The 21446-nt window shown below is 56.7% G+C and overlaps 1 protein-coding gene across 1 annotated transcript; it reads right to left on the reverse strand.

The window, feature by feature from the left end:
- Positions 1 to 1462: 1462 nt before the first annotated feature.
- Positions 1463 to 20695, reverse strand: LOC119092974 (E3 ubiquitin-protein ligase ZNRF3-like). Its single transcript, XM_037215868.1, has 7 exons — positions 20620 to 20695; positions 11935 to 12063; positions 10959 to 11033; positions 9991 to 10224; positions 7044 to 7319; positions 4116 to 4223; positions 1463 to 1591 (listed from the first exon to the last, which is right to left on the reverse strand). Exons 1-7 carry the CDS (start codon positions 20656 to 20658, stop codon positions 1463 to 1465), a joined length of 990 nt encoding a protein of 329 aa, XP_037071763.1. The 5' UTR covers positions 20659 to 20695.
- Between the last annotated feature and the right edge of the window lie 751 nt (positions 20696 to 21446).

Raw genomic sequence — 21446 nt, forward strand, 5'->3', positions numbered from 1 at the left:
TGGCTGTTCTGGGATGGTGGAGATGTTTAATATATGTTAACTGCAAGAAAACACGAGTGACCTGTTAATTGTTAGCGGGCTACGTGGGATGTAATTTAATCAGATCATTGTTTACTGCGGAGATCTGTGCGGTCTGGGAAAGCTATCCAAACATAACCACAACGTTTACATCAACAAGCAACCATCTTGACATTCGAAGATGCGTTGAGTTGAATCTCGCGAGCAGTTCTCTGTAGCCGTTTTCCTGGAAGAATATTTTGCTCCATGAACCGAAGTCTAGAGCTGTGCGAATGCTACATACTACGTTGCGTCCCCGTCGCGTAAGCCGTGCCGTGCGCGAATTTCTACGCCATGCATTTTCCCATCAGCGCCTTCCATTGGCAATATCTGTCCCCGACCCTATAGCACCACACTACAGTACACAGCCCGCATAACCGCATCAGCTACATTATGCTTTGAGTGCCTTCGCTACGGACAGCCGCACGTGGATTGTCCATAGTGGACCCCGTGTGCGCGCGGCACAAGCGGCCCCACGCGGACTACCCGCGGCGGGTGCGGGCGGCGGGCCGTCGCCCCTCCGCTGTTGAGGCACCTCAGACTGAAAGACTGTGACCGCGGCGACCGACGCGGCCCGTCCCTGACGCCGCACGGCCGGCCCAGGCATTCCGCACCGCCGGCCACTGCGCCGCGGCGGCCCCGGGAAGCACGCGACCTTGACCTGGTGCGTGGCAGCGGCGGCGGCGCTCCAGAGGCGCCTCGTCCCTCCGGGCCGATCTATCGCCGCGCGTGACGTTTCCTTCAGCGGCCCGGCGGGTGTTGAGCCAGCGGGCGGACGGGCGGCTCCCGGACCAGGTCTGGGCGGCGGACGGGTCCTCTGGCGATGAGACCGCACTGCTCGGCGCTCGCTGTGACGCCCCCGGTGTGGCACGGGTGTTGGGCGTCCGTGCGAGGTGCGTCTGTGCCGAGATTCCGTGACCTGAGCCGAGATGCCGTCTCGTGAGCCGAGACCCGTCCACACGCGCGCTTCAGACGATGCTGGGCAGGCCGGCGCACGGTCACCACGCCCGGTCCTGCCCTACCGCACCGTCCATACCCCATTTTGATATAGTTTATCTGTATCACAGCGGTGCGCTCAGTTCCCGCGCCGAGCCCATGTGTCGTCCCACGCCAAGTTTCTCTTGCAGCCGATGCCGTCGTCCTCTCACGCGACTGTCCTCTTGAGGCCGATGGCGTCAATCTCATCCCATGCTACCGTCTTCTTCTGGCCCATCTCGTCGTCCTCGTTTCACACTACGGCTCTCTTGCAGTCAGGCTCGTCCTAGTCTGACATCACGGTCCACTTCCAGTTGGGCTCGTCCTCGTCTCACACCACTGTCCGCTCGGGCTCGTCCTCGTCTCACACCACTGTCCGCTCGGGCTCGTCCTCGTCTCACACCACGGTCCGCTCGGGCTCGTCCTCGTCTCACACCACGGTCCACTTCTGGTCGGGCTCGTCGTCGCCGCTGGCGCTGCTGTAGCCGGCGGCGCCGTACTCGGGTCGTGACCCCGTGATGGAGCGCACCTCCAGGTCGTCCGAGTCCGTGTCCGACGCCTGCCAGGAGGGCGGCCGCGGCTCCCGGCCGTAGTGCACCAGCGCCGGCCGCCACACACGTCCTGCCGGGGCGGGCCGCGGTCAGGTCACGCGGGCTTCGCATGGTCAGAGGTCACTCAGGTCAGGAGCCAGACGTTAGGGGCTGCACAGGTCAGCGCTCATACGGGTCAGGCCGCGTGACAGGAGCGAAATCGGTGAGGAAGTCCAGAGATCAGACGGGGTTGCACAGTTTGACTAGAGACTATACAGGTCAGCAGTCACCGTCAGAGGCTGCAGATGTCGGAGGTCACATTTCTCAGAAATTGTGCAGGCCCTAAGCCACAAGTGGCAAGGTCGTGCTGGTCCATGTAATGTAGGTCACAAATCACAGATTGTCAAAAGCAGGGGTCAAAGTTCGTTTTTCAAGATGTGGCTGTAATAACAATGCAGCTTGTTCAGAATGCCGCTTTTCTGTCATCTGGGTAATCTGGTACCCAAGGGGCATGCGATCCAGGGTTATCCGAAAACATTACTGGGCATATAATGAAGTGAGCATTCATGTAGGCATGTATATTAAAGCATTCGTTGCTTAGAAGTTGAAGCAGGATCGATTGGGCCGCGCTCTACGTCTCTTTGTGAGTGTGTCACGTAGCGAGGCCGATGGCTCGACCTGCGCACATTTCGAGACACTCCCGCGTCCAGAACCTCCACAACGGGTCAAAAGCTGGGGAGCGGGCTACGCGGAAGGCTTCTGATGCGTTCCAAATCATGCCAAGCCCACGGTCGTAGCTGTTAAAATCTGCAAAGCTGACCGAAAGTTATCATTTTCCCCAAAGATGAAGTCTATGTCTACCTCCCTGATAAACCGGTAGTTCTGCCGGTATTTTCGAACCTGCGCTTTCTAACGACGCCCACCCCTTACATTGCAAGAAACATGAGCAAATAAGGACGTCCAGTTTCAAGTCACTCATGTTCACCAGTATCTTACTGATTATCAATGACACCACACGACAACGACTCGCGCATATTCGCCACTTAAAGGCGTGAGCTCCGGAAAGCTGGACGAGAAGGGACGGTTGCTCCACCTTTTTCAATCAGCATTATGCCCCGTTTGGTACATGGAAAGAAACAACGAAGTGTGGTTCACTCCCTGAACTGGTTCTCGCCCATTGCGGTGGGCACATGTGTGGATGGACACACTTGCACTGCCAAATGGGACTGTGCGAGCAGGGTCACAATGGCCCTGCAGGCATGTCGGCACGTCGCCCTCGTTACTGCTCACACGGGCCGTGCCCTACTGGCGGTGAAATGTGGAAACTGGCGCTGCTGCGACCTTATGCAGCCAGTATTTGGCTCATCGGATGGCCTATTAGGTATCGACATGTCCGTTTACGAGCACCACAAACTACGGTCAGCGACCCCAGGTTATAAACCGAGGACCTGACTTTCTGTGTATTTGAAGGGCTCGAGTTTACCCTCACCCTCCCTTCCCCCAGTGTTTCAGAACGTGTGTAATGGGCTTAAAATGTAGATCCGGTTCAGTCATTTTTTAAAAAAGCCTTAAGTTGGAGCTTTTCAGATATTTTAATGGTTGTTTTATCATTTGTTGCGAAGACCCTCAAGTAATGCCAACTACACGGAACTGGACCGGTTGCAAACGATATAACTACATACATAAACTAATCGCAAGTGTAGGCGCTGTGATAACCCCAGGCTTACACCAAACCCCTCGCCCTGGATTAACAATAGGGCGACGTGGATATGGGTCAATGTAAGGGGCGGGTAATTGTACAGAGTTGTAGGCGTTCCAAAGGAATGATCGAGAAGGTTGTAGACAGCACTCGTCAGCACGGACAGACAGACGTCTCTTGCTATATCTGATCTGCTTGCCGGCGCTGACGTCATGGTTCAGGACTCCCGGAATCCGCGTTTCGGAAGCGGCGTACCCGGATTCTCAGCACAAGCTCAAACACTAACGTGCGTGGCGCGTGGGCGCCGTGAGGGGCCGGTGGAAAAACGCGGTCCCATTTATCCACAGCGCCATATGGCTGGCGGTCGAAGGTGGGCTGTTCCGACTGGAAAGGACGCCTTGGTCGGCAGCTTTCTAGCGTTATGCAAGCCTGATTCACGGCTCGCTGGGCACAGCACGATGGCGTGCTATTTCACTATTGGCAATGTCTGAATGTGGTAGCTACTTAGTGACGTCACTGGGTAACCAGAGACGTCCAAATAGTTGCAGTTGCAACGACCAGTGGCATCCAGAGAGGTATTGTAAGAAACGCCATTGCATTCGGTGTCATTTACGCACTTTTTCTGGATAGCATAGGCTTCCGTGTCATTATTCCGTCTCATGCTTGTGCGCTACGATATCAGCACATGCGCAGAGCACAGTGCGCCACCCGCCCACCGGTGGGGAATGCTGCTGGTTCCGGCCTCGTTGCCTGCAATCGTCCCTGAAGTCGTCTCTAGCGGTGGCCAACGAGACGCCACCGGCTCCCCGAGGCGTAATATTTCCGGACCGGCAATCACCGCCGCGCTCGCTCACCTGTTCGGGCGGCGCCTGCGCCCTCCGCTGGCACGGAATGACCGTGCACGTTTCCAGGCGGCCGGCGCCGTACTCAGGGTACACCGTGCGCAGGATGACGTAGCTGGGCTGACGGCCAGCGTCCGGCAGGTACGGTCTTCCGTCCGGCTGGTACGAGTAGGAGCGGCCGGGCGGCGGCAGGCCGGCGCGCTCGTCCCGATGGTAGGAGAGCGGCCGGCCGGCGGGCCGCTCCTCCGGCCGCAGGGTGGTCCAGCCGCCGGGCCGGTACAGGCAGCGTGGCCGGCCCCCGCGCTCGCTCTCCGCCGGCTCGTACATGCTGTAGGGCCGGCCGCGCAGCGCAGGTGAGGCCGGCACGCGCACGAGGCCGGCCGCCGCGCCCGGCAGGCACTGGTCGCGGTACAGCGCGTGGTACTGCGGTACGGCGCGCGCCGGCGCCGGCTCCGGCGTGCGACAGACGGCCGGCGGCCGGTACAGCGGCGCGGCCGGCCGCGGCACGCGGGCCGTCGTCACCGACGGGCTGCGACGGTCGGCCGGCGGCGGCGGCGGGCACAAGTCAGACGCTCGGCACCGGTCTGTCGGCAGAAGCGAGGATCAGCTGGACGGAGGTGCAGCTGACACCGGTCTGTCAACGCACGCTGAAGAGAGCGGGGAAGGTGCACGAGAACAGGGCAGTTCGAACCGCACAGCGGGAGAAGCATGGTTAAGAAGCGAACAAGAGACTACTTGAACTTGGACTGTAGCGGCACAGTCCAGCAACAACGCTCCCGTGCTTGCAAGAAAGCGTACGGTCTTGGGAGGTCATTTCGGTCCCACCCTACGCAGCGACAAGCTACGCATGACCATATCTTGTGGCGGTAGTACTTAGAACCTTGGACCATCACTGAGGAATCTAAAATAGACGTTAATCACTATCCGCCTCCTGGATCCGTTCACATGCCTTGCTCTCCGCGGCAGGCAATTGTAAGTGATATATTGTATTTCCAAAGCCACCCAACTATATAATTCTGTGGACATAGCGAAAGGTGCATACTTTTTGAGCATGGGTGAAAAGTACGGCATATCAGGTGTGGCAGCACATTAGCTAGTTGTTCGATAACAACCACAATTCTGATTTTGTCACGGAAAACGTTTGCTTCAAAGGCATTTCCACACCAACTATCAGTATTCTCCACCTTTGGTTTAAGGTAACTCATCATGCAGGTCACATCTATGAACTCTTCGTCCTTGGCCAACTGATTACGATCGGCTAATGAAGTTCAAGTAAGTCTGTTCTCGGAGTCCAGAAACTTGACTTCATTCCAACGTTGGGCGTTCAAGGGACATTCTCGGAAGCGACTGAACTCCAGAGGAGAGAGAACCGTTCGCACTCGGAGCTTGTCGCCGGGGGTCGACGGTGCCGTCGGAGTCAACGCCCGCTGTCTGTCGGGGCGCCGACTCCTGCACGAGCGCTGGGAGGTCCCACCTGGTGAGACCCCGGATCGGGGACCACAGCTCGGCTCGCGCCGGGACCGGCCGCGGCGCGTGGGCCCGCCATGCCGCCGCGACAAAGTGGCTCGGTTTGTCCGAGACGCTTTGAGGTGGCGACCTTTCAAAAGTTCCGAGAGCGTTAAAGGCTAATCGGGAGTGTCTCGAGTGCAGAGCCCTCCCCCGACTGGAGCAGACAGCGCCCCGCGGGCCTCCAGCACGAACTGGGCACTTCAAGACGGGCGACGGCCAGGCGGTCGGATCCGACCTCTCTAGAAGCTGGCTTCCCCGTAGAAGAGTGCATCCTCACGACAAACTGCCTCAAGTGCCTGCTTGTTTCACAGCTTGCGGCGCATCACAAAGCTATTCAGCTCATAGCAGACACTGGTATTTCTGGCCGAGCCGCCACCACGTCATGTCATGGCCAGCGGACACAATCCCTGACATGTCCCCAGTCCCCCCGGTCGTAGTCACTGGTACTCCCGGCCGGGCCGCCACCACGCCACGTCATGGCCAGCGAACACAATCCCTGATATGCCCCAGTCCCCCCGGTCGTAGTCACTGGTACTCATGGCCGGGCCGCCACCGCGATGTCATGGCCAGCGGACACAATCCCTGACATGTCCCCAGTCCCCCCGGTCGTAGTCACTGGTACTCCCGGCCGGGCCGCCACCACGCCACGTCATGGCCAGCGAACACAATCCCTGATATGCCCCCAGTCCCCCCGGTCGTAGTCACTGGTACTCCCGGCCGGGCCGCCACCACGCCACGTCATGGCCAGCGAACACAATCCCTGACATGTCCCCAGTCCCCCCGGTCGTAGTCACTGGTACTCATGGCCGGGCCGCCACCGTGATGTCATGGCCAGCGGACACAATCCCTGACATGCCCCCAGTCCTCCCGGTCGTAGTCACTGGTACTCCCGGCCGGGCCGCCACCACGCCACGTCATGGCCAGCGAACACAATCCCTGATATGCCCCCAGTCCCCCCGGTCGTAGTCACTGGTACTCATGGCCGGGCCGCCACCACGCCATGTCATGGCCAGCTGACACAATCCCTGACATGTCCCAAAGTCCCCACCCCCGATCTTCCCTTCCACAGGCACCCAAGGTGTGTGCGGAGCCATGGAGGATGGACAGGTAGACAGCGGACAATTACCGTTACCGTCAATATACCAACGCTAGCCATGCAAAGAAGAGGGACTCTCTGCCGCCTACAGGGTTGAATGCACAGAGCGGTCAGCCATGTGCTTTGACCCATCGTGATGTCGTGAGTTCAGTCACGCGACCTTATACGATGTCATATACATGATGCCGCACGTGATACAATACGATGTGAAACACGATATGCGATATTATAAGATGTCATACGCTATACACATACAATGCTGTACATCGAGAGAGGACGCGTGGACACCCACCGACAATGTTGTACGTGCAGAGTGGACAGGTGCGCCGGCTGACCAGCCAGGGGTCGACGCAGCCGCGGTGGAACTCGTGCCGACAAGGCAGCACGCGCAGCTCTTGGCCCGGTCGATACTCGTCCAGGCAGATGGTGCAGCCCTCGGGCTCCTCTAGTCGCGGCTTGTGGCCGTCGGAAGGCTCGGGGGAGGAGCCGGAGCAGCAGCCGGATCGGCCCAGCCGCGCCGCCTGGCACCCGCCCCCGACGCCGTCCCCGCCGCCGTACCGACGCGTCGGGATCTGGTGCAGCACCGACTTGGCCACCCGCAGCGCTGGGTCCTGCACACGCACGGCAACAGGGGCCAGTGATGGCACCAGGGGTCAGTGATGTCACCAGGGTTCAGTGATGGCACCAGGGTCCAGTGACAGCATCAGGGATCAAAGATGTTATCAGGGGTCAGTAATGGTACCAGTGGTCTGTGATGGCACCAAGGATCAGTGACAGCATGAGAGGTTGGTGGCGGCACCAAGGGTGGATGACGGCACCAGGATCGGCAATGGGCTAGGGACCAGTAGTGGCACCAGAGGCTTTTGATGGCACTAGGGGTCAGTGACGGCGCAAAAGGCCAGTGACGGCATTAGGAGTCTAGTGACAGTATCAGGAGTCAGTGATGGCACTAGGAGTCAGTGAAACACACTACACCGAGCGCAAATAATATTGTAGGCCTAATAAAGTCTTGCGCAATGTTTGATTTGTCATATGAATGAGAAATTGACTCAATGAACGACCGAACACAATTCATGTGTAGGATTCCCTGTACCCAACCCAAGCCGCTACCTGTGGGGCTGTGTCCATACTCAGCCGCTACCTGCGGGGCTGTGTCCATACCCAACCGCTACATGTGGAGCTGTGCCATACCCAGCCGCTGCGCGTCGGGTTGTGTGTCCATACCCAGCCGCTAATAATTCCTGATCAGCTATATTCACCCGTTGCGCACCTACTTGCATTTTACTGACACTTGAGTTCTAAATAGTGAACCAGTTTCAAAAGGATTTAAACCAAGACTCTTTTGCGTTAATGATTGTAAAATGGTATGAATTAAAGTACGTCAATGTTATCCCTAAAAGAAGTTCAATGACATTGCGGGGCATTGTTTGAAGTATCTATCCAATATTTCGTGAACGTCCTACCCATACCAACGCCTCTTAATTTTCCTCAAATCTTAAATTTTCGGAACCCATTTGAAAATCCATTTCATGTGGGAAACCAGAGGGTTACCGATCTACTCATGCCACCAAATGGCCGTTATGTTTAACTTCTTGCGATATGTTTACATGGATCAGAAATTAGCACGGAACTTAGGATAGTTTCTCACAATGTGTTATCATTAACTTTGTGTGAAATTATGTGGGTAGAAGCACTTTTATATGTTATTTCCTAGTACTGCGGCTATTCATTTGCATTTTTCCACGCTTGATTTGTTAGTTGTCTTATACAGCCAGTGATCATATGTCAAGGGTGAAAATTCCAAGAGTAGCAAAATACTGCTTCGTTATAATGTTGTCTGGTCTTAGTTATTTAATGCTTATCCTGACCACATTAACAAGGAAACATGATACCCGTTTAAACATGGCCCGAGTTGCAGTGAATGCATTCTACTCCACAATCATCAAAAGGTAAAAATCACTTAAGGTGGTATGGAGGCCGCCACCTCCGGATGTCCAATGTTCGCAATATAGTCCGCCGTGTGCACTGTACATTATTAGGTGCACTAAATGTGGCAGGGTGGTATAACCTTAAAAAGAATGTGAGCCATTTTCTACCGGCCCAGAACTCACGTTAAGGGGCAACATGATTGCACTAAAACAAAGCCAAATGACTTGTCACACTATTTCACGGAGACCTAAATATGATTCATTAGTCCTAAAACCAGAACGAACCAGGCCATTTGTGCCGGCAAATTGGCCGGCGTCATGGCAGTCTGGGCAGCGGGCGTGCCAGCCCCCAAGGGGAGACCCCGACCCCAGGTGTCATGCCTCAGAGTGCAGCGCGCTACTCCTTTCAAATCTACGCGGAAACACGACCTTCCTGCTGGCATGGGGGCACCGGGTCCATGGAGGACAGGGCGCCTTTGGCAGCCGTTTGACGGTTATCACCTTCAGGACAGCTGACTCCAATGAGGTGTTGTCGATGACGTACACGGACCTTACTTAACAAGCTAAATGGTTATTTACCTGCAAAATTTCCAGGAACACGGTTTGTGGATACAGTCAGCATGGTGTAAAATTTTCATGAAATCTTATCAAATGTTCTACAGCGATATTTTTCGAGTCGATTGTCCTTGCCAAGCACATGTGCTCGCCGACACCATCGGTCATCGTCCGGCTGTCATTTAGCTATCTTTTGGCACCGATCCATCGTTCCAGTGGAGCAAATTCAGATTAGTGGGCAATTTTGCCGAGAGCCTTTGGTGTGTCATGTAACGTCACGATATGTTCATCGCTGGCTAACGCTGCTACCTGATTGTCTCAGCAGGAAATCGTTAGCATTTTGCGGGACTTACTACCCTGGTGCTGCAATTGCGTACCCTTAACATATAGCGTTTAGCTGTAACGTTGTACTAAAACTACCACACAGATATTTCAGACCATCTTCACTACAACGCCGTATTCCCCGTGTATGTCGGACGGCTTTCCTCCTGCCACTGCCGACACTCCGTATTTGTCGCTGCCACACGCGGCCCTCGACTCTGCCTCTGCCAGACCCGACCCTTGGTCCGCTCCTGGGGTGGCCACTATCGACAACCTGCATCTATCGCTGCTACACGCGGCCCTGCACTCCGCCCCTGCCAAACCCGACCCCTAGCTTCGCCTTTGGGGTGCCCCCTACCGACACCCTGCATCTGTCGCTGCCACACGCGGCGCTAGACTCCACCCCTGCTGGACTCGACCCCTGGTCCGCCCCCGGGGCGGCCAACTCACCCGCTGTCGCCGGTTGCGGATCTTGTACAGCACCACGCCCGCTCAGCAGGCAGATGAGCAGGAAGAACACGACAAAGAGCGCGATGTCGAAGTATGTGAAGGCGGGCGCCGGCGCGCTGGGCTGACCGTGGCGCCGGTTGCGCGTGACCCGGGCGCTGATGTTGACCTCGGGCCGCATGGCATCGGCCAGCCTCTGCACGTCCGGGTCGGCCATGACGAGCACGGGCCGGGGCAGCTGCGGCTGCCGCTGCCCGGTGAACAGCTGCAGCGGGCAGCGGCGGGCAGCGGCTGGCTGATGACCCCGGCCGCGACTTATCGGAAACCGCCGGCGGCGGCGGCTGTTCACATCGATTGACGCGGCTACAACGGTGCCCGGGAAGGATCGAGGTTCCCTGCAGGGCGCTGGTGCTGCCGGGCGCCTGTGGAGGCGCGCGGCCGCCGCAGGCTGAAGGCGCTGCTCCGGCGGCCGCGGCGGCAGGCGAAGCCCCCCACATCAGACGCCCCGCCCTGGCCGACGGCCGCCAGTTCCGGGAACTGATCCACCGGCCGGCGCGGTCAGTTTCGCAACGGCGATTGAACAGTTCCAGTGCCGTGGCTTTGGTAGCAACATCAAACACGACGAGTAGCCGGCGCCCGGTCCTAGCCCGGTGGCGTGCATGTAATGCGCTCTCGGCGATGTTGAACGTGACGGCATGCTATCACCACCGGCTGCCAGGCCCGCAGAACAACCAAACGAAAGTAATGCTGCCGTGACCCCGCTTTAATTAGGGCGATGTGCTGACAAAGTCACGAAGGAACCGTCCTTGGGACAGTACCCTGCCGGACTGGGGTCAATGATCCGTCTGCCTAAAGTCAGTGACCCTCCGCACCGGGGTTAGTGTCATGTAGACCACAGTCTGACCTAACGAGCCGCGGTCAGTGACCCGTCTGGTAGTGTCAGCGGTCTGTCTAATTCAGGTCATTGACCTGCGTAGCCAAGTGTCTATGACATCTCACCTCGCTGGCCATTTCCGGTGCACTGCTTATGTCGAAGATGACGGCGGCTGCTCCTTGCTGGAAGGCACTATGCGCCTAAAAAACAAGAGTGGGTGTGTCCAACAGACATACGACACAGAAGGCGGAAGTAGTAAATGGAAGGCACTGGGGCACCAGAATGGCAGCTGGGAAGGGGTTTCACGATACAAGAAAGACTGGGAGAAAAGCTTCTTTCGATTGAACGATTCATGAAGCACTTTTTACGCGAAGCTACGTGTCTCACTCGCTACGATCACTAGGGTAATGACTACCATACCGTCCAGCGTTATCGGCATTTACACGAGCAAAACAACTTCACGCCAGCTGCATTTCCAACAGCCCCTGCCGGTGAGCTGGTGCAAGTAGAGCAACGTGTCCGTACCCTGAGGATGACCTGTGTCGGCGGCCCGCCCGGTATAAATAAACCGAGGCGAATCCCCTGGAGATCAGGTCCAGCTAGGCGGTTCTGTAACTGCAAAATTCCGGCCTCTGCGACCCTATGCCAGTTTTGAAAACACGAATGAAACATCTGTCCATGGTCGGCTGAAGTTCCTCACATGAAGAGCCCCCCCCCCCCCGCTGTGACAGGTGACGGCTGTTCGCTTCTTCTGACGGACAGGGCCCCGACGAGGCGTTTAGTAGTGAGCTGCTTTAGAATTCCTGTGTTTGTGCGTACTTGCTCGATCGACATGAGCCCTGTATGCCGGATGTACCTTTCGCCATCCATTGCCATCATCCGCTGCCGTTCTTCCTGTTCATACTTCAGAGCCGTTATCAGCTGGCCCGACACACACTGTTGTTCTGCCCTGCTCCGTTCATCAGGACCAAAATGTTCGGCTCGTGGGACCACTCTCACCTGCCCCCGGGCTGGTGAGCACATGAGCTATTGCCTGACCCCGGGCTGGTGAGCACGTGGGCTATTACCTGACTCCGGGCTGATGAGCACATGGGCTATTACCTGACTCCGGGCTGATGAGCACATGGGCGATTCGAGCTTCGTAGCGTCTAGGTGCACCAGCGTAATCGATGGAAATGACCGGATCTGACCACCATCCGCGTGAGTCCGGCACAGGTACAGGCTGCTGACCTGAGGCAGGAGGCGCAGGTCACGTCACAGGTGCAGACTGCCGACCTGAGGCAGGAGATACAGGTCAGGTCAAAGGTGCAGACTACCGACCTGAGACGGGAGGCACAGGTTAGGTCATAGGTACAGGCTGCTGACCTGAGACGGGGGCACAGGTCAGGTCACAGGTACAGACTAAAGACATGAGGCAGGAGATACAGGTCAGGTCAAAGGTGCAGACTGCCGACCTGAGACAGAAGGCACAGGTCACGTCACGGGTGCAGACTGCCGACCTGAGGCAGGAGACACAGATCAGGTCACAGGTGCAGACTGCTGACATGACGCAGAAGACACAGGTCAGGTCAAAGGTGCAGACTATTGACCTGAGATGGGAGCCACAGGTCACGTCACAGGTGCAGACTGCCGACCTGAGGCAGGAGACACAGGTCAGGTCACAGGTACAGACTGACCTGGGGCAGGAGACACAGGTCAGGTCAGAGGTACAGACTGACGACATGAGGCAGGAGATACAGGTCAGGTCAAAGGTGCAGACTGCCGACCTGAGACGGGAGGTACAAGTCACGTCACAGGTGCAGACTGCCGACCTGATACAGGAGACATAGATCAGATCACAGGTGCAGACTGCCGACCTGAGGCGGGAGACACAGATAAGGTCACAGGTGCAGACTGCCGACCTGAGGCAGGAGACATAGATCAGACCACAGGTGCAGACTGCTGACCTGAGGCAGGAGATATAGGTCAGGTCAAAGGTGCAGAATACTGACCCGAGCAAGGGGATACAGGTCAGGTCGCAGACAAAGACTGTTCACTGGAGGCAAGAGATACATCAGGTTTCAGGTACAGACTGCTCACCTGAGGCAGGAAATACAAACAACGGTCAGGTCACAGGTACAGACTGCTGACGTAAGGAAGGAGACTTAGGTCAGGTCACTGGCACTGACTGCTGACCTGAGGGAGGAGATACAGGTCAGGTCACAGCTACCGACTGGCGACCTGAGAGGCACAGGGATTATATCGCAGGTACGGACTTTTGACTTGGAGGTTACACCATAGCTTATGTTGCAGATAAACACTGCTGACCTTAGCAGATGTGACACAGTGGTCACACCGAGACACCGAGGTTAAGTCACGCAAAGCTGGATGACATCAGTTCCAGGTTACACTGATATGCAGCACAGATACCGTTCACAAGAAGCCTGTATCAAACGGTACGTTACGTATCGTTACGTATCCCGAAAACGCTACGTTACGTATCTCGAAAACCAGTAAACGTACCGGCGGATGGCTTGATCGTGTAAGTGTCATTTGCTGCTCCTGGGACACCTGATGATCTGAACAACTGCCAACGTCGGGAGCCTGGTTCGCTTAAGAAATTCCCTTTATATATTCCAGTAAGATGCGACATGCGACGCAGGACAGGCAACGCCATAGCAATCAAAGCTATTTTAGCCATGCAACTGGCTGTAACCACAGTATTAGACAACTCGTCATTCATGGAGTTAAGCGTGCAAAGAATGTCACCCATGCGGCGTTTGCTCGCAGTGCATTAGCCACACATGTCGAGAGATGGTTGGCGTGGGGCCCGGCCATGTCCGGCATTTTATTCAAACACATCCGTAGTATACGTGTTCGGTGACTACGACAAAATAGTTTCTACAACACGCGAACATTTTGAACAGATATTGGTAACAGCAGACTAGGTGAACGCCTGACTGGTTTCCATGTTCGTTCCACGGCTTAGATTACAGCGAATAGCACTAGCGGTCGGCTTTAAAAACAGCTTCATTGTCTGCCTTCCAGTGGATAACTGGTGCCGCGCTTAATTGGAGAATCCTGAAATAGCGCAGTGATTTGAGGACAGCAAATTTGCCTACACCGTGCATTTGATGCCGCTCCTGCAGCTGTACTGGCGTCCGAATCTGCCACAAATCCTTGCAACTACTAGGGAGGGCGCAGTCCGTCCCTGCCTTAACGTCCACTGGTCACCCATGTTTTTCAAGGACTTGTGTCTGCAACCACTGCTCGTGCCGCATCCCCCGCCCCCCGCTCTCTGTGCTGATCAGTGGCAAGTGGTATAATGCTAAGAAAGCCGAGTTGCAATATTGCTAGGGTGTTTGCATGCAAGCTGTTTAATCACTTTGGGCTTGCAGAAACATTATGAAATCACAAACGTTTTCCATATACGTGAATAACGTATATAACGTATATAGCATGAATATTGAAAGTTCTCAATCTCGAAAAGCCTGAAGAGCACGGGTGGAGGCTCAGTTCGATGCCGGCAGCACGGAGTCACTGATCCCGGCAGCATGAACTCACTGATCCTGGAGGAACGGAGTCACTGATCCTGACATTTAATCAGTATCGTTTGGCGGGCGACAGAGCGGGCGGTAGCAGCGGACATTGCGGGTCGAAGGTTTTCAAAGATTGATGCCGGACCATGAGAATCGGAGCAGTTGACGACGTGAAACTAGCTGTAAAGTGTGCAGCCTAGGTAAATGTGCGGTCTCGAATCATGAAGTGACGTCAGCCATGTTTAAACGCCATCGCCATGCCGGTAATCGACCAAGTGACGGCCAATGTCGTCTTTCTGAGATCCAGTCACAAACGTCACGACCTGTGGCTTACGCCGGAGAAGTTTTGACCGTAAAAACTACACCGAAGGGGGGGGGGGGGGTTCAGTTCAATATTCGCTCAAACTATGAAAATTAATTTACCATTATGCTTCGTTCACACACTTAAGTTACAGCCGCTAAAACGCACTTGAATATGCATCCAATAACTTCGTAACTAAAATGAATGCGCATTGTCTGAACCACAGCTGGCCAATTTCAGAACAATGCCACATGTAAGCCCGTCAGTGAGCTTTGTAGGTGAAGAAACGGTGAATGGAAACATGGGCCTACATCAGCGAACCTCCGCGTGCAAACTAGATTACGCAGAATGGTCCAACGTATCGTCAAGACCTATTGGCATGGGTCGCAAAAAAGATTAGTTCGATTCTCTCATATTGCAGTGTAATTTGAACAATGGTAGCGCCTGCAACTGTTCCCAACTCCCTGGTCCCATTTCGCAAGAGGCATCTTGCTGTTAACCGAATAGGGTCTACAGGCTCAGTTCAGCTCACATTGGAATATGACAGGAATGTCATGTTTCATCAAACGGGCTGTTTGGATATGCCTTAAAGATTACACAGATCGACGTTTTCAAAACTGTGTTTGTCACCGGCAGCTGCTGGAGCTGAGATCAGTAGTTGCAAAGGTGCTGCCTTCAGCGGAACGACCGGGTCAGGTCAGCCTGCTTTCCTTCAAAATTATGTCGTGGTTTCAGCAATCCTTACTCGGTTACAGTCTCGCCCGCAGTCAGAGAGCTTCAAGACCAGCAGGGCTCATGAAAGCATGCTAGATATTGGTGATAAAGGTGACAAGCGCCTAATGAGTTCTTACGCTATAAAGAACTAGCGTTCAGTATACTACGAGATACCGGTGAAACTAAAACACTCGTGTTAAGCAGTCGCTGAATACATAAAAAACACTCGATGCCTCTTGGGGTGCTTATTGCTACAAGCGCCACTGGTTACAGGCCATAATGGCTGCCTGACATCTTCTCTGAATTGCTTTCAGCACATGACGTCCGCGGCATATGCCCGTTATTACAGTGTGCGTGCTTACATCACGTGTTCGTTTGACGCTTCTTTTGTGTAATTGATCGTTCAATTGCTTGATGAAGGATGCCTTATGATACGGAAGCTCTAAAGGGCGGGGTTCCATACTGCTGGAAAGCCTGGGTCCTCCGTTACTGGTCTAGGCATTTTGAGGAAATGTGCCATATTTGAAGACATTGAAGCAAGCATGAAATATGATTAAATAAGCTAACTTATAACTTTTCGTATACTTTTGAGTGGAAAAGACCGCTCTAGACAGCATAATTCCTCTATTTAGTGAAGATGCTCTCCAGTCGTATGAGGCCCTGCTTATCTAATTAATATGCATTTCATCCATAATATACATGTCCCCCATCATCTAAGACCACTAGCACTGAAGAAAGTGAAAATATCGAGGTACGCCTCAGGGAGCAGTAAAGAGGCCAAGGATCAGTGAGAGGCTGGTTGTGTGTAACATCGCTCGAAGCTTAAGAATGCGGGCCCACAATCACGTCACACACCAAGATTCCCCTGCAATATGGTGAATTTTTAGTATTAACCTTGCTTAATCGCTAAAAATACGGCATGAATTGCATTCGCACAGAAAGCCCTGTCCCATGGCTGTAGGATATTCCGATCAGCAGCGTCAGGGGTCTCGGATGTCTTGCAATTTTGTCTCCACCAGCAGAGCAATGACGGATCGTGCCGACGCGTTGGGCAGAGGGAGGTCGGGTGTCTGAGTCCATCCAAAAATCGGCCCCCCTCACAGCCTCCAGCCAGTCAGCGTTCAGTGGAGCGGCGCGATGTCCTGTCTACTGGCCGCCGCTCCTGGCGAACGCTGTCCGACAGATCGCGAACGCACATGCCCGCTCCCCGGCGTCAGTTAGCAGCGCCTTGCAGCGCGCCCGCCAGCCGAATCAGGCCGCGTCCGTCAGGAGGGGGGGGGGGGGGCAGCCGGGGGCCCCCAGCAGCCGCCGCTCTGACCGGCGCACGCCAGCGGCTGTGTTTGGAGAGGGTGGGCCACGGGCGGTGTGCTCGCGCTGGGCTAGCGAGGCGACTGTTGCAGCCTCTCCCTCACAGCGCGACATCTTGCTGGCCGCTGGCCGACGCTGCTGGGCTTGTTCGTTGGTGACGGGGCGCAGGCATCTTTGGAAGGTGCGAGGTAGTCGCCAGACTGTTCCGGGGGACCGGTGTTAGCAGCGACGCCAGGTGAATTGGTCACCGGGCTGTCCCGAGGGAGCGGCGTCAGCGGGGCACCAGATGAAGCAGTCACCGGGCTCTCTCCCGAGGGAGCGGCGTCAGCGGGGCACCAGATGAAGCAGTCACCAGGCTCTCTCCCGAGGGGGCGGCGTCAGCGGGGCACCAGATGAAGTAGTCGCCGGGCTCTCTCCCGAGTGAGCGGCGTCAGCGGGGCACCAGATGAAGCAGTCACCAGGCTCTCTCCCGAGGGAGCGGCGTCAGCGGGGCACCAGATGAAGTAGTCGCCGGGCTCTCTCCCGAGGGAGCGGCGTCAGCGGGGCACCAGATGAAGTAGTCACCAGGCTCTCTCCCGAGGGAGCGGCGTCAGCGGGGCACCAGATGAAGCAGTCACCAGGCTCTCTCCCGAGGGAGCGGCGTCAGCGGGGCACCAGATGAGGCAGTCACCAGGCTCTCTCCCGAGGGACCGGTGTCGCCAAGGGCGCCAGAACGCCCCGGCGTTAAACCCAGAGGCAATGGATGGGGCTCGTCGCCTGCAATACGTGCAGGATAGAGCTAGTCGCACTGGCTAGGAGCTCGTTGAAAATATTCACCTATTGGTAGGTCAGTGGCTGACGTGGCTGCACTGTCCATTGGATTTCCAATTGCACGTGATCGTCTGAGCGGCCATGTTGTGACGGGGCCCAGCGCTGTCCCAGCACGCTGACAGCAAACAAGCCGTCTGCAATGTCCCAGCCGTGAGGCCTGGAATTAAGCGTCGCGCCAGCGATTGAGCCCCGAGTTGATTGCAACATTCCATGCGATCGACCCGCGCGCCCTGCGGTGCGTTGGTCGGGCTCGGCTCCCGGCCTGCGGCGCTGGCGCACCTGGCGCTCCTGCCGCGAACGGAGCGGGGGCGGAGAGGGCGCCAGGTCGGAGCTCCCGCGAGCGATCGCTGTCTGGGGACCCCGGCCATCGACCGCACGAGCTGCAGGCCAGGGGCCGTGTCGCTGCGCCTCGCAGACGGGCACGGACCGCGCCAACGCTTCTCGGCCGGCGGTAAACACGGCGCCGTGCTGCCCACGCACGCCCCAGCCGTCAACAGATTAGGTGGAGACTTGGGGCGACAGCGCATCATAGGTTCACCAGGATGGCGAGGAGCCCCCCTCCCCCTCCGCCGCTGTTAGCTGGCCGCCCGCTGTGCCGCGGCACGCCGGCCGTACACGCGCGGCCTGCCGTCGTGCCTATTGTGGCCGGGATAGCGTCGTGCTGCGGTGGAGCCTCCCGAAGCCGCGGACCGCCGTGGGCGGCGTGTGACGCCACGGGTCACGGCTACGTGACCTGCGTCGTATCTGCCGCCAGCCGTGGTCCGCCACCTAACTTGCGCCGTTCATTTCCGCACATGCTGCTGCGAGGCGAAGACTAAAGCAATTTCAACCTGGAAGATACCCACGGTCGCATGGTGTGGGAGGGCGGGGGATTGTGGTCCATAAAGCTAGAAACATTATATATTTCTCGGCGAGCTCTTGCGGTTTCCGGGCGGCGAGCACGCCGGCCGCACCAAGCTGAAACATTACTTGGTTGGTGCTGCGCGCAAGGCGCCGCCACCGCTGTAGTACAGAAGCCTCTGGTTCGTATGTTGCTCTCCCCCGGGAATGAAGGCTGGCATATATCATCCCCCATTGCTGATACTACTCGGTGCATGCTGCACGTACTACATTCCTACTATGGTGGCTGCGTCAACAAATGGTTTCAGCCAAAGGGGGTAAAGTAGAGAAAGCAGAGACGCGAGGCGCGCCTCGTCATCTTTTGGGGATTTGGCATCGCACTCATGGGATACATTGACACACAGTTTCGGTTTTGCGCTTACAGGTGACGGCGGCTTCCTTAGAGCACTGTCTTTATTGACAGCTGGTTCTCTGACGGCCGGCATATAGGTAAGTCGGCAGGGTGGTGGCTGCTCGACATATAGGTAGGTCGGCAGGGTGCTGGCTGCCCGACAGATAGGTAGGGTTGGCAGGGTGCTGGCTGCTCAACATATAGGTAGGTCGGTAAGGTGGTGGCTGTTTGACATATAGGTAGGTCGGCGGGGTGTTGGCTGCTCGACATATAGGTTGGCCGGCGGAGTATTGGCTACTCGACATATAGGTAGGTCGGCAGGGTGCTGGCTGCCCGACATTTCGGTAGGTCGGCAGGGTGCTGGCTGCTCGACATATAGGTAGGTCGGCAGGGTGCTGGCTGCCCGACATATAAGTAGGTCGGCAGGGTGCTGGCTGCTCGACATATAGGCAGGTCGGCGGGGTGCTGGCTGCTCGACATATAGGCACGTCGGCGGGGTGCTGGCTGCTCGACATATAGGTGGGTTGGTAGGGCGCTGGCTGCTCCCGGGACCACCCACCTACAGTTGTAGCTTACATCCCAATAGCAAACTGATACCCATAGCCAGTGTTTTAACTCCAGATCATTACTGGACTTTGGCGTCCTGAGACCAGACCTACAGTGGCAGCCTGCCTGAAGACAGACGTACAGTTGGAACTACATACGCGAAGATATGCGCAGTGAAAGCTTTGCTGCCCGCTGACCACACCATGGTGGCTGGTGTCCTGGTGACAGACTAAAAAATGCCGACAGATTATCATCTCAGCTGTTAGCCTTTCATTTAGATTCACCTACGGAAGACGATCCCTTTGAGATTATCATCTGGTTCAATTTCCAAAGGGAGCTTTATCAAGTGACGGTACGTAATTCACGCATTCGCACCATTATTCCATTCATAAACATTCGTGGGATTAACGTGACTCTTGGTCAGGATACCCCGTACTCGTTATACCGGGGTGAGCTGACTCTCGCTTGCTGAGCGCTTCACGAACCGATTTGGAGGCTGTGAGTCCACACATCACTGCGAAAGAATGCGAGTGATGGATACGTGGTTGTGCGGATCCAAATGCACGTGAGTCAGATGTCATATGGTGCGAAATGGAACGCCTCAATCGTCCGTGGTTTTCAAATTGCATGGGATGCGCGCATGACGCCAAGCGCAACACTTGGGCTTCTCTTGCGATTTGACAGCTGCATTTCACATTACATGCAGGGTATGCTTCACCACAAATGCGTAGCTTAACACACGTATTCTTAGCCTGAAACCTTTCAGATATTGGTCGGCTTGATGCAAAAATTGTACATAATGCAACAGCTCGGGCAGCTATTCCACGAAGACGGTAAGCCGATACTGTGTCCATCATTGCGGCTCGTGTTAAGCTTTACATTTTTAGCTCGTCCCGATCCTGAACTGTTTTGCACTTTTATTCTACCGCCGAAATGTGCACCTCTGACATGTTTTGAATCGCATCTGGTAAAATCTTCACCACGCTCCCCATTACACCTTCCACTTTATGACCGCAGATCTTGAGTCAACTCAATAAAACAAGACGTCGAATTTTAAAAGCAACCGATGCTTGCAGTGAAATGTGAAGACCATGTGGCCCATCGCAGCCACAAAGTCGGGAAGACCTCGACACGTGATTTGCACAGAACGCGTTCCCAGGAATTTTGATTACGTCCACTGAACCCCACGCCTCTGATTCACATGCCGCGTCACTGATCGATACCTATTCCCAGAAAACTACAAGCCTTCCGTGACGCCAGTATAGGGTATGGTTGCCTGTCATCGACTGGCCAGCGCCCAGCCGTTCTGTTCCCATGGCAGTGCAGCGGCTCCGCAAATGGCCATCGGTCATACGTACCGCTATCACGACTCCCTCCACCTCCAGCACGGGCGCCATGGGCAGGTAGAGCGCACGCAGGTGGTCAATGCTGGTCACCCCCCTGGCCCGCGCACGGTCAGGGTCACCATGGCCTCCTCGGCCGCCGCCCAGGTCAGGACCAGGAGCAGGCCGGCGGCCGACAGCGCGCCGGGCGTCATCGCGCCGCCCGGTGCGCCGGTTGGCCGGGCCGGGACGCGGCTGGCGACAGGTGAGGCCGGCCGGGCGGCTCAGCGGCGCTGGCGGCGGCCGGGCCCGTCCCCGAAGCCGCGCTCTTGTGCCCTGAGGGGAATCGATGAGCGGCGCCCGCGCGGGCCGCCGGCTCTGTCTGGGCGGCGGGGCCGCGGTCGCTGCCTCACTGCGGAGCTCACTCGGCGTCCGCGGCGTCGGCGGCGGCATGGGCGTCGCGTGCCAGCGGGGAGCGACCCGGAGCGCGCCGGCGGGCCGCGGCGCCGCCCGCGCTGCTCCGATCTGCGCCCTCCGCGCCGGCCGGCGGTGACCTGGCGACGGTCGCAGCGCGCGAGGGTCACAAGCCTCCTTGCGGCATGTGGCCGGGCAGCCGCTGTGCGCCCCGCGGGGTGACGCCACAGCTGACTCCCTCAGCTGTGGCAAGGTCGCCGGCGCGCAGCACGGTTACTCGGCAGCAGGCGGGCACGAGCGGCACCTTAGTGAACGCCGCGGGCCCCCGCCGCGGGGCGCCCGGACCGCGGACCGACGCACACCTGTGCCGGCGCCGACGGAGTCGTCCGCACTATGAGCCGCGCCAGCACACAACTGCCGTCAAGGGGGCAGCCTCACGCTGGCGTCTT

This window comes from Pollicipes pollicipes, unplaced genomic scaffold (genome assembly GCF_011947565.3).
Source record: "Pollicipes pollicipes isolate AB1234 unplaced genomic scaffold, Ppol_2.1 Scaffold_3732;HRSCAF=4379_pilon_pilon_pilon, whole genome shotgun sequence".
Lineage (NCBI taxonomy): Eukaryota > Metazoa > Arthropoda > Thecostraca > Pollicipedomorpha > Pollicipedidae > Pollicipes > Pollicipes pollicipes.